Source organism: Medicago sativa, chromosome 7, assembly GCF_051527215.1.
Source record: "Medicago sativa cultivar Bolivia chromosome 7, Bolivia_mono, whole genome shotgun sequence".
In the NCBI taxonomy this organism is placed as follows: domain Eukaryota; kingdom Viridiplantae; phylum Streptophyta; class Magnoliopsida; order Fabales; family Fabaceae; genus Medicago; species Medicago sativa.
The window spans coordinates 81873903-81886304 of NC_140755.1; the positions used below are offsets into that span (position 1 = coordinate 81873903).

The window sequence follows — 12402 nt, forward strand, 5'->3', positions numbered from 1 at the left end:
AATAACATATTTAAGCCTTTAACTATTGATGCAGAAATCAAAATAATAGAAAGAGAGAATAAAAAGACAATATAAATAGAAAAGAAAAAGTTGTCTGAAACTGAAAAGTTATGATAGTAGAACTATCATTTTTCTTTTTACCATGTGACAAATGTCTCTGGCCTGAATTTAAGTGCCAATATATTGCATAGTCTTCTTGCTTGATCATGTTCTTTATCTACAAAATTCAAATTAGAACCTTTTTTAAGAGATATAAATTATTATTGCTTTTTGAGAGGAAGAGATTTAAATTCAGTTTTATTCAAAGAAAAGTGTTAATACAATTTGTATAGTATTTGGTCTCTAAAGTTTTAGATGATAAATTATATTACACTGATATAATATTTGAGTAATATTATATTGTTCAATAAGGATACCAATATTACAAAACTCATATTGCCTCAAAATCTCTATTATGTAAATCATCTTACTAAATTTTTACCTAAAGATAAAATGATATTTCATTGAATTGTATCAATATTAGCGTCTCATGTTTTCATCAACAAAAAAAAAATATTAACATCTGATGTACTTTTAATAAAAGACATTGATGATATACAATTAGGGGTGGGAACGGGCCAGGCCGCCCGACAGGGGCCTACGGCCTAGCCTATTTAAAGCCTAGCTCGGCCCAGCTCGTTTAATAAAAAGGCCAGGCTCAAGCTTTATATAAAGCCTATTTACTTAAATAGGCCAGGCTAAGGCTTAGAAAAAAGCCTATTAAGCCTGTCAGGCCGGCCTATTAAGCTTTTTATATATAATATATCTTTCATTATTGATATTGTTGAAGATTTTTTCATAAACTCAACCCTTCATATTTTTTTTTTTTTTGAAAACATCATATATATCAATAAACAGCCCAGCACAAGCAGTGCTAAAGGCAAAGAATACAACAGGCCAATACACCAAAATGCAGGCGACAAAGGCCGAAGGAAAATAAAATGCCAATACACCAAAATGCAGGCGACAAAGACGGGGAAAGAAAACAGCAGCTGAACCTAGAAAAACAACAGCCAATACACCATAACGCAGGCGACAAAGGCAAGGAAACCAGCTGGAACTGATAAAAACATGACTGTCCTGATGCTAGTACCAGCCATGACAGCAAAAACGTCACAGAAAAAACCCCTGCTGCTGCCCGAGAGGCCCCTATCCGAAAGACACAAATCAACACCTCCTAGCCAAACACTCCCGTGGGTTCCAACACCACTCGTAATAGAGGCAATATGCGATCCGAAGCCTATTCAGCCCAACACCAAGACAATGCCTTAACCTCCTCTACCCACTCACTAACCGTCTTGAATTGGTTTTTAAAAATTCGCGCATTTCGTTCCCTCCATATTGTCCAAATAGCGGAATGCCAAATTAACCAAAAGGCATTCTTAGAGCGCCTTGAATTAACCTCATCACTCCAACACGCGAAACGCATAAACAAATTTCGCGGAGTAATAAAGTTAACTCCCAACCAATCGAACAGCAAACGCCAAAACAACCAAGCGACTTCACAATGAAGGAAAAGGTGTGGTGTTGTTTCCTCCGCATTGCCACATATAGTTGTGCCACATATAGTTAGTGCCACATATAGTTGTGTGATTAGACATGTAGCAGACATATTCGTGTGTTTTAGGCCTTCATATGTTTTGGCCTATTTAGTAGTAAGCTTATAGATGTTGCTAGACTTTAGTGTAAAATAGGCTTTTAAATAGGCTTTCAGGCTTCATCAGGCTTTTAAAAAGGTCAGGCCAGGCCTTAAAAATGAGCCTATGACGGGTAATAGGCCAGGCTCAGGCCTATAATTTTTGAAGCAGGCCAGGCTTAGGCCTTACAAAGCCCGGCTCGGCCTAGCCCATTTCCATCCCTATATACAATGACATAACAAATGACAAATATTATTGTTCTCCTATACAGCTCTCCCATGCATCATTGCATAGGTGCATTGGAAGGAAAAAAAACAGATAAACACAAAATGAGAAGATACAAACATGGATTGGGTTGGTTTGGTTTTGGTCAAACTCGTTACTGACTAATAAAAATTCAACGATTCGATGAGATCATTGGATTGACCAGGGTGCCTGTACTCACGGACACCCCCACTTTCAAGATTAAAACCTCTAGAAAGTCTCATTGTGCAGAACTCTTGTAGTTATATTCACCATCACTCAAGTTAAAAAGCTTCTTATTTATTTACAAGCAAATTTGGAAAATACATGTCATTTTCAGCATCACAGCAACAAAACATACATTCTTCTCTGTTGGTTGCTTTGCTAGATTGCTACATGTTTTTCTGCTGCAGGAACTGTTTGAAGGGGATTAAAGTCAACCAAGAATGTCCGAATCTCCATTGGAACAAGTTCAACAACCAGCTTTGTAGGATCAACTGGTCCTCCCCTCACCACCTTAGACTCTTCACTGGAGCCTCCTTCTACCTTCCAAACTAATCTCTTCTTTTCCATTTCAGCTCTTTCTTGATTAGAAGACAAACTCATCTCTGTCACTTTACTTATCTGAAAAAGTTAGAGTTGTTAGTAGGAATCTATACATGCAGCAAAAAATAGTTTGGAATATGGTTAGTTACCACTCTTACCTTCTTGTTAGGCAAAAGCTTTTTCAATTCTACATTTGCGGTTACTGAATAATCTTTGTCCTCTCCAACCTTTACATGTAGTAATACACGACATATATCAATGATAAGATATTTGATGTATCAAATTTCTTTGCAAGTAAAACAGGTCACAAAAAAAACCATCCCAATCATAGTTAAGAATGCAAGACAGAAATCCTACTCAACCTCAACGGCATGTGCAATGCAAGCCTTTGCGGATTATTTTCTAAGGCTTGGTTTGTGAGTTGGGTTTTGGAGGGATAAGTCTATATTTTCCTTTGCGGATTATTTTCTAAGGCTTGGTTTGTGAGTTGGGTTTTGGAGGGATAAGTCTATATTTTTATATAAATTTGATTTGATATTTAAAAGAAAAAATTGAAAAACAAATGATAAATGATCATATATTACTTCAGTCACACTTGATTCATTTATAAAAACATTTTAATTTCCTTAATTTGAAAAAGGAAAGTAAGTCCTGCCCTCCCCTCCAAAATCCAACTCGCAAACAAGGCCTAAGGGAAATTTTACTCCAAGAAAGAACCAAAGATTATTATCACTAAATCAACAAAATAATTACAACCTCATAAAGGTGAGCCAGTCTTAATAGTACTTTTCCGTTTCCAAATTCCTGCGAAAAAATTCATAAAAACAACAAATACTAATCAGATAAAAGATGAGGTAAAATGTTAGAGGCGTCTAAAAGCATGATGTTCTGTTATATTGCAGCATGGAGATAGTGACAGAATGTTGAGTGATTCTGTTAGGAGCACTGTTGTCAATGCGGAAATGCGGCGCGGCCAACCCAATAGTTGGCGTGGTGTGGGAGCGGGGCTCGTAGCGGGCGCTATTTCGGTGGTGCGGCCACTAATAAATTTAATACTTGATACCATACTATTCAAAAAGAAATACTAAAATACCTTAAACATTACTCAAAATTTCATGAAGTATTCATAATATGAAATAAAAGGGATAGCAAAATAGAAAATGGCTAATACCAATTATATACAACCAGTACAAGTTATTGTTTTACTATTTATAGGTCCATTTTGGCCGCTTTCCACTTCTGACAAGCGCCGATGCGGCCTGACACGCGCTGACACGGCCTGGTGCGGTGGTCTTGATTTTTCCGCTCCGCTATAGCGGCGGGCGCGGCCGCTATTGACAACAGAGGTTAGGAGCAGTAACAGAATTACAAAAATGTCATTACAGTTGAAATGAGGGTATGGAAGTTTTGTGTGGAGCCTTTGCGGCTGTCTCTGGTCCTTCTCTCTGAACTTCTTTTCCTAGTTGCATTATTTTCTATATTGTACATGGGTAATAAAAAAATCTCCTGAAGTCACTCCCTAGCATACCTGCAGAGTTAGAAGAGCGGTGTTGTTTGGTAAACTGTAGGAAGAGTCTATGCCAGAAAATGTTGGTTGTTTTGAATGCAACCAATTACCCTCATCCTGCAAAACAAGTGGTAAAAAGTTATGATGAAGCGCTTAACTCCCATATTTTTTAATTTATCCCAGTTCTTTTTACCTGCTCCGTGAAAGCCAACAGCAACGGTGAATATAATTCCTGGCCAAGTGTACGACGCCATTTAGCACCCTCACCTATACGGTCAATTCTAAGGAACAGTTTTCCTTGTATCTGGAAATACCAGGTAAACAAGTACTAGTAAGAGGCATGTTGGTGCGCGATTCTCTATAATATACTTAATGTATGTTGCAACCACATCAGGATCAATGTGCATGAAAATGTTGTTTGATCAATAAAACAAAAATGTATAATTGCACATAAGAGCATCATCCATATCTCCGATAAGATAAAGTTAGTAAAAGGAAACCTTCATCGAGCATCTTCAAAACATCCTCAAATTAGGAGGAAATAACCAGAAATCATTATACAAGAAGTGGTAAATTTATTTATTGTAAGATATACGTAACAGTTAAGCCTTCACATTTATCAGCAATGCAAACGGTTTCATTAAGTATCTCTCCAACACCTCTTACATCATCATGAAGCATCCTCCTAGAACAATATAAAACCAAATTATTAGTACCGGGAAATATTAATCATTATTCATTATTCACCTTCCTATGTGGTGAAGTGTAAAAGTAACTAGAGATTAATGTCAAAAGAGATAAATGAGAAATATAGCCAATAGTTGAGCCAACCTGTGGAGCATCAGCTCTATTTGACCATCTACCAAACTGGAACCCCCAACTGAGCGGTCCACCAAGACCGAGAGTTCTATATCGCTATCTTGCAAATATACTCCTAAATTAACCTGAAAGAATGATAGGAAGCACGCTTTTTTAAACGCCCGTTTGAAGAATAGGGAAAATGGACCAAATCACAGAAATGGTATATTTATTTGAAATGTATCAAAAGCTTAATTTATGTGACAAGTGAAACATTGTGAGCTCAGTGATTGGAACTCAGAAAAATATGAAAAGAATAAAATTTTCCATGAGAATTAAATTCATTTGCTCAGCAAAACCATAAACTCGAAATATATAATTTACAAAATCCTTAGATATGTAAATAAGAATGCATCAAGATTAACAAACAGGAAATAGCAGTGTGGATTGTAAGTCATTATTTAAATCGAACATACTGGGTAATAGTTTCCAGCTACGGGTTGGTTCACTTCTAGATCCCAATCAGTCCTGAAATCTCGAATCTGCACAACAGCTTTATTTTTCAATAGATATAGAAAATTCATCAAGAAAATAAGGGAACAAAGCTAGAGGTTAAGACATCTCTCAACAATAAGGCAAAATAGGACACCAAAAAATTTAACACACCCTTTTAATGAAGTCGCGTCCATTAGAATCTGTGTAGAATGTCTTGTTGGTTGTCATTGTAGTTGAAAATTGAGTAATAACTTCTTTGCCAAGGCCATCATCCACAGGTATAGGCCCAATCTATATATGTATAAACGGATTTAAGATGCAAACCCTCAACTTTCTGAGCCATATATAAAAAGTGAAACTATCAAATGTTTTGCCAATCAGATAGCAAGGAAGATAACCTACTGTGAACTCAACTTCAGCATGCTCCTTTTCCTTATATATCCTCACAATCTGTACAAGAAGAAAGCAAAACAAGGTTTCCATTCTTGAGCTCCGTAGGAAAAGATTATCACAAGAAAACAAACTTCAAATTTACTAAAATTTGAGGGGCCGGGGGATGCCACAGAAAAGGGGAGTGATGTTAATACCCATAAGGAAAAAAACTATTTCACGGTTAAGTGAACCATAATTTACCTGAGATACCCACGAATTGAGCCGTTGATGTACTTCATCCAATATCGGACCGCGCAGGACAGTAAAAGATGCCTGAACATAAATAAATGTACAAAACAAACAAACATATAATTAGTCATCAACTAAAATTATCATTAGTTGTTGAATTATTGAAAGGAAAAGTTTGAACCTGCTGATCAGATTTAATGGGAAACGAGCCATTTGGACGGAAGACGTATGCCCCGGAAGCCTTAATACAAAAAAACAGTGTCCAATCAAAAAAATATATTTAAATTATATGGGCTTGCCCCACATGTAAATATACCACACTCTTAATGTTAGAATATATGGAGTTAAGTAGTTAGAGAATATTTTGTATAAATTGGAGAAAAAATAATAGAGGCATTCTCTATATTTGATATTTTTTAGTAAAAGGAGAGATCCTTTGTGAAGGGGAAAACCTTGAGGGAATTATATTCTCGTTTTTTTTCATTTTCAGCAATAGACTACTATTCTTTTGATTCCTTCTATATTTCTTCCAATTCAATTTATTGTTGCTCTTCACATTTATAAAAGAAAATACCAAAAAGATTACATAACAAGAAAGCTACATCATCTAATTGAGACTGTCAAACATATAGCATAGTGTACAATGCACATGGCTAAAGACAAAAATATCATAAAAAAATAAAAAAATCTTCCTACAAATAGCATAATTGGATTATGGCAAAAGATACATCAACATAAAATTTTCGGTGTGCATACCTGGGAATCTTTATTATCCCCAACGTGTCCAGAATAAAAACTGTATGATTGTTCAACTGATGCTGTAACCTTCATCCATAACCAAAACAAAATAATAAACATCAGCATTACTAGCTTTATGCCTCAATGCAAATTGAAATTTGAAATTGTTACCATCACATATTCAGATAAACTTTGATCATGGAACATATTTTTAGAAAAACTAATATTATATTGATAATGAAAATTGAAAACTTACTAGATTTCTATTGTTAACATACTGAGTCAATTTTCCTTCATCTGCGGAATAAAGTAGCTTTAAATTCCCTTGTCCAACTTCTATGCTATTATTAGTACTTCCTTCTGATCTGAACTCCGTTGAGATAATTGAAATATGACCTTTATAATTTGGAGAGTCATAAAGTTTGAGTTAATAAGTTCAGTCTTCCAGTCAAACATTACACGTACAGAGAGAACAAGCCCAGTTATTGTTGATTTATCAGTCCCTTATTCACATCTTGTACAGATTTATTACTTTATTTTCCTTTATCACTACAGATTTATAGCTTTATTCAGCTCTAATATAGGAAACTAACAAAGAGTATTAGTCTTTGTTAGTCTACCCCTTTCACAGTAAATTAACCAGAAATAATATAAATTCATTCCAAACGACAAGCGAAAGTAACATCACTAACCCGTATGCTTACGACTTGATACTACATAGGTGCTGAAACCAATGGGAGGTACAGATACCGGAAATGCAAGCCAATACTTGAGGTCCCCAGCAGGGGCTGTTCCTACATATGCTTTGACATATTTTTTTCTTATGCTCAAAGTAATATTAGATATAGGCAGAAGCTGAGACTCAATTTCCTTCCCAGAAGAGTCCTGGACAAAAACCTCTGCAGTGGAAACCTGTGGCAAGTATGTTCTGAAGTCAGTCATGTAAAAGCATAAATCAATGTCTAAAGACTTCAAAACTTAATCAAATAAATTTGCGGGAATACTATATCGTGTGTGTGTGTGTGTGTGTCTGTGTTCTGTCTCCACTAGCGTGCTCATTGGAGGAAGGGTGCATACATTTATGAGATAAGAAGGAAGAACAAAGCATATAAATTACTCTGGATCCCGTTGGAATATATGAGATATCTTAAAACATCATTGATATTTTGTTAGATTATCTCCTAGGATTAGTTTCTGCATCACTTAGCTATTATTAGAATTTGATTTATGCCTAACTCGACCCGTCAATACTGGCTTATACGTCGAGGGATGCTTCCCACTTATAAACACATTTTCAGATCATATCTCACCCAATCTGCGGCTCTTGATACACACCTCAAACACTCAACTCTGGACATCGTAAGTGTGACTTGATTGGCCCGATAGTCTGTGGCCCACTTAAATTGAATAGACTTTGATACCATCGTAGTAAACTGTTGCTTAAGGAGGAGTGTTGGAATTTATCTATTTAAAAAAATAAAATACAAATAAAAATACCTACAGGAATTCGAATTACTTCCTCCCTCGTCCAAGCAAGAGGATTATAAACAACAATTACCTACAAAAAGCACCAAAATTGGGAGAAACGTTTTAATAAGATTCATATTTAATCATACTTTAGAGTGAAGCAACTTTTCAAGGGTTAAATGATGTAACTATAATATAATAAAATATTATTCCTACCATGCTTTTTCCATTAGCCAAGGTAGCTTCTGACGGAGGACAGTAGCTTATATTAAGGAGAGGGCACTGCAATGCAAACATATTCACATAACAGATTTAGGGTCATATCACAGTTTTCTCCAACTCTTAAGATTAAGGACTCTGATATCTTGTAGCTAAGCAAGCCTTAGTTCGTAAATAAAATGAAGTGAAAGATTAACAATATATCTCAATAGCCTGTCATAAAATGAATCCGTCAAAAAGAAACAGAAAATAGCAGTCTGCAAAATTATTCTCAGTAGGTTCCGATAATTCCTCTCGAATTGGGTGAGGTTAATGCAGTAAAAACAAGTCATAAATGGATTCTTGCATCAAAAAAAAAATAAAAAAATAAGAGAAATGAATTCTATGACTAGGTCTAGAGTGCACCTGCTGGAAGCCTGTTACAGGGTTTATCACATGCGAACTTGATCTTTGGTTTACCAATAAAGCAAGTGCAGATGCAACCAAGCCTTCTGCCTGCAAATTAAGAAATTGCAAACCACTTCAGTTTACAATTATGAAATCATAAATTAAAAATTAAATTATTATGCACCTCGTCATAGCCTATTGAAATCCGCTTTGCATAATCAGCAGCTACATGCTGTCTTTCTGTGCCACTAACAGCATCATGGTGCTGAGCAAGCGCTAAAGCATCAGCTAACGCGTCAGTGTTTGGTCCTGATTCATTCCTCCCTTGAAAAAATTCCAATTGCCTTGCTGCCTAAATATCAAGAAGAAAGGAATAAATAATGCCCAGCCAAGTAAGAATGATATATGAGAGCTCAGAAACATTTAACAAGTTACCTAGTAAGTAAATGAGTCAAACATTATACCTGATAGTAACCACTCATTGTTCTCACGTAACCCTTTAAAGCTGGCCTACTTGTAAAATAACCAGTCCAATATGCATTTGGATGATCAGCATACCTGACAAATTGTGTCTTAAAATTCAAATTCGAGCTCTCTAAATTATATGTGGCGGCTTTGAAGTGAAGGGGAAGGGACGGGAACGGGAAGTGAGAGATGTGAGGATTCATTTCTTCTTTGTAAAAATAATTAACTCCCTTGAAAGATTAAGCCGGTAGGTGAAGGCTCGTAAATAGATTTATTATCTCTAACATCCTTCTTTAGATGTTTATGAGAAGGAAAATCTCCTCCTCTAGCCTGGGAGTTAAAGTAGGAGAAACAGCCATTATATCCCACTAATTATTTATAATAATAATTTTCCCTTTTCATTCCCTTCTTCCTCCTTACCTCTTCAAACATAAATCTAAAACTAAAGTATCCAAGAAAAACTCACGGGAAGAAATCATCAGTTTTAAGAGGCCACTGCTCATTAGCTGCATATTTTGCATCAGTGTAGATAGATGGTGTTGAATACAATGCATTGACTCGACCATCCTGAGAGAATACCAGTATTGCACGAAAAGCAAGTATGAATTTCAACTCAAAAGGTGATAAACCAGAAAGTGCCGTTAAAGATGCTAAACAAGTTCTCCAGAAAAACATTTTACACAACAAACTGCAAACCAGCGCACCTGATTGACATAGTGAATAAACTTATCCATCTGCCTAAACCATGAATTAGCATATTGATAGCGGAAGTCTGTCCCCATTGCCCACATTATGTGATTCGTCCTGGTCACATTAGCCTAGAAACAAATAGACAATTTAGTCCACAACATCTACAAAATATCATTATTCCATCTCAAACTACATAAAACTGAAATAAGTATCTGGAATAAAAACAATATTTAGTCTCGTAAAATTTCCCAAACATATATTTTGTCTTTTTCTATAATTAAAAAGAGTCCCAATTAAAAGCCACTGCATTCCTAGTTTACTAATTAGAATATCAGAATTACATTCTTGTTCTTCTGATGTGCAGTAGACCTGTCAATATAAAAAAGCGAGGATCAAACAAAAGAAAGAGGTTCAATAGTCAACCAGGCCTCACCTGAGCCAAGGCAGCAGATACAAAGTCATTGACTCTTTCTTCAACATTATAGTCAAACAGTAGAATGTCATCCTTCAATATAATTTTACGTGAAGTTTAGAAGAGGCGAAAATAAAGTACTAAATGTATTCTTCCAATAACTTTTTAACAAATAAAAGAACTCTACCTGAATAGGTTGGGAAACATCATTTATCTCGAACGTGAATCCATCAGGAGGATCATAATGCCTGGGAAATATCCCAGTAAATATCTGAAATGAAGTTAAACACAGGAATGATTCATGCAAGAAAGAACTGAAAATAATAAGAAAAAAAAAAGTCTTCTCTTTTAGAAGACACAATATCATTCAGCAACTTACTTGTGAAGAAGAACCAAGGGACCTGGAACCTTGCCAAACAACCTCTAGAGTTTTCTCCTTTAATCGTTTGGCTCTATCTTGGTAATCAATTCTAGCAAAAAAGAGTGAATCGAATCCTAGCTGCAGCACAGACACAATCACATAGGACTTAGAAATTCATAATGACACGCCGCAACTTTAACATGATTGTGCAAGTGATCCGATCTAATGCATTCAAGCATATGCTACATCAACAATTAGTAAGAAAGACGAACAATATCATACCTCAGCTCCAAGTAAGTAAGCCTGAACTGCAGAATGGCCAAACGGATCAATCTGCCAGCCAACTCTTGGAATCTTACCAAACTCATCTTTGATAAATTGATGCCCAAGAGTAGTCTGATCAATCAGGTCAATGTAATGCGGGGTGGCCTCGTCATGCATGCACATACCACCATTTCTTCAAAAAAAACCAAAAACAACAATAACATAATAATCAAATTCAAAAGTCACCAACTTGCATCTAATCTATGTAAAATAATTAATCAGGGAAATCCATTGGATTCCCTGCAACCAAAATAAAACACAGCTACTAAATGACAATCAAACAGCTCATATTCAAAAATCTGATTTATCCAACTTAAAATATGAACCGTCCGATCTTCATTTAAAGGTTTTGACTTACTAATCTGATGTATACATGAATTTGAAAAGCATTGATGTAGAAGCTAGTAAGTAGATTACATGAATTCGAGCTGACCCGAGTTGACAAGATCTTTGACTTTAAGTTTCTTAGCTTTACTTTGCTGCCTCCACCATCTCTGGAAAAATGCCTATAATAAAAACAGCAACCCAATTAAACTCAAACACTTTTAGTTCTTGCCATTCAAAATCCTTTCATTAATTTTACATAAAGATCAAAACTTTAGTAGTATTTGATTAATATTATGATTACCATTTCAACATAGATAAACTTGCGATTTGGATCCTCCAAGAGTGATGATATCACAGAATCAAGCACGTTCTGCACACATGCACCCTGCCCAACAACAAAAACAGCATAATTAAGCCACCTTAACAATTTGCAGCAAAAAAATAGTAAAAAACAGGAAGACGGAGAAACAAACTCTAATGGAGTTGTTGGATCCAACGTAGTACTGATCAACGGTCTTAAGCCAACCAACATCATCATGAGAGTGAGGAACCAAGTGCACGTTTATTTTATCTGGGATAATCCTCTGTGTGATGTTGTATTCTATGTACTCTGAATTCACTACACAAAGCACAGCCACTAAAACGGTGAATAGCACCACCGTATTGATCATCATCACTGTGGTGAGTGAGTTGGTTCTGTTCTGAGTTTTGGTTTTAATATTACTTACTGAATTAGGAACCTTAATTTTGGAGCTTGGAGTGTAAGCGAAGAAGAAATAAGTGAAAGAGAGTAGACAAAAATTAAAAAATGGTTCTTTGTCCTTTTAATTATGATGTGGAAAAATTGTCATTGAATTTGATGGATAATGTAGTTTTTATTAGTTCAACTAAATTTTCTATCATTAGTTGATTTTATCTTCATGTATTTGTTTTTTTTTGTCAAACAGTCTAGTGGTTAGATTTCACCTTTTTTTTTTTAAGGTACTAAATTTTCTATCATTAGTTGATTTTATCTTCATGTATTTGTTTTTTTTTTGTCAAGCAGCCTAGTGGCTAGATTTCACCTTTTTTTTTTTAAGGTGAATAAGTGGGGTGTCTGGGTTTGAACCCCAGCCCCTGCATATAA

At 35.5% G+C, this 12402-nt stretch overlaps 1 protein-coding gene across 1 annotated transcript; it reads right to left on the reverse strand.

Moving 5' to 3' along the window:
- Positions 1-1931: 1931 nt before the first annotated feature.
- Positions 1932-12072, reverse strand: LOC146909204 (alpha-mannosidase At3g26720-like). The gene is made up of 29 exons (XM_085724183.1): positions 11750-12072; positions 11578-11661; positions 11367-11455; positions 10908-11082; positions 10644-10763; positions 10452-10535; positions 10286-10357; positions 9867-9980; positions 9629-9729; positions 9162-9255; positions 8882-9049; positions 8716-8805; positions 8308-8373; positions 8126-8182; positions 7317-7536; positions 6881-7020; positions 6643-6711; positions 6068-6127; positions 5899-5970; positions 5668-5715; positions 5437-5556; positions 5247-5312; positions 4804-4916; positions 4573-4657; positions 4166-4276; positions 3994-4089; positions 3222-3269; positions 2624-2692; positions 1932-2543 (listed from the first exon to the last, which is right to left on the reverse strand). The coding sequence occupies exons 1-29, from the start codon at positions 11948-11950 to the stop codon at positions 2304-2306; spliced, it is 3072 nt and encodes a 1023-aa protein (XP_085580309.1). The 5' UTR covers positions 11951-12072; the 3' UTR covers positions 1932-2303.
- Between the last annotated feature and the right edge of the window lie 330 nt (positions 12073-12402).

Excerpts from the sequence above, each read along its gene's own strand:
- LOC146909204 (XM_085724183.1), bottom strand. The coding sequence starts at position 11,950 with ATGATGATCAATACGGTGGTGCTATTCACCGTTTTAGTGGCTGTGCTT. Across the intron at positions 9,050-9,161 it reads CAATGAGTGGTTACTATCAG|GCAGCAAGGCAATTGGAATT; the intron begins GTATAATGTTTG and ends CTTGATATTTAG. Across the intron at positions 2,544-2,623 it reads AGCTTTTGCCTAACAAGAAG|ATAAGTAAAGTGACAGAGAT; the intron begins GTAAGAGTGGTA and ends TAACTTTTTCAG.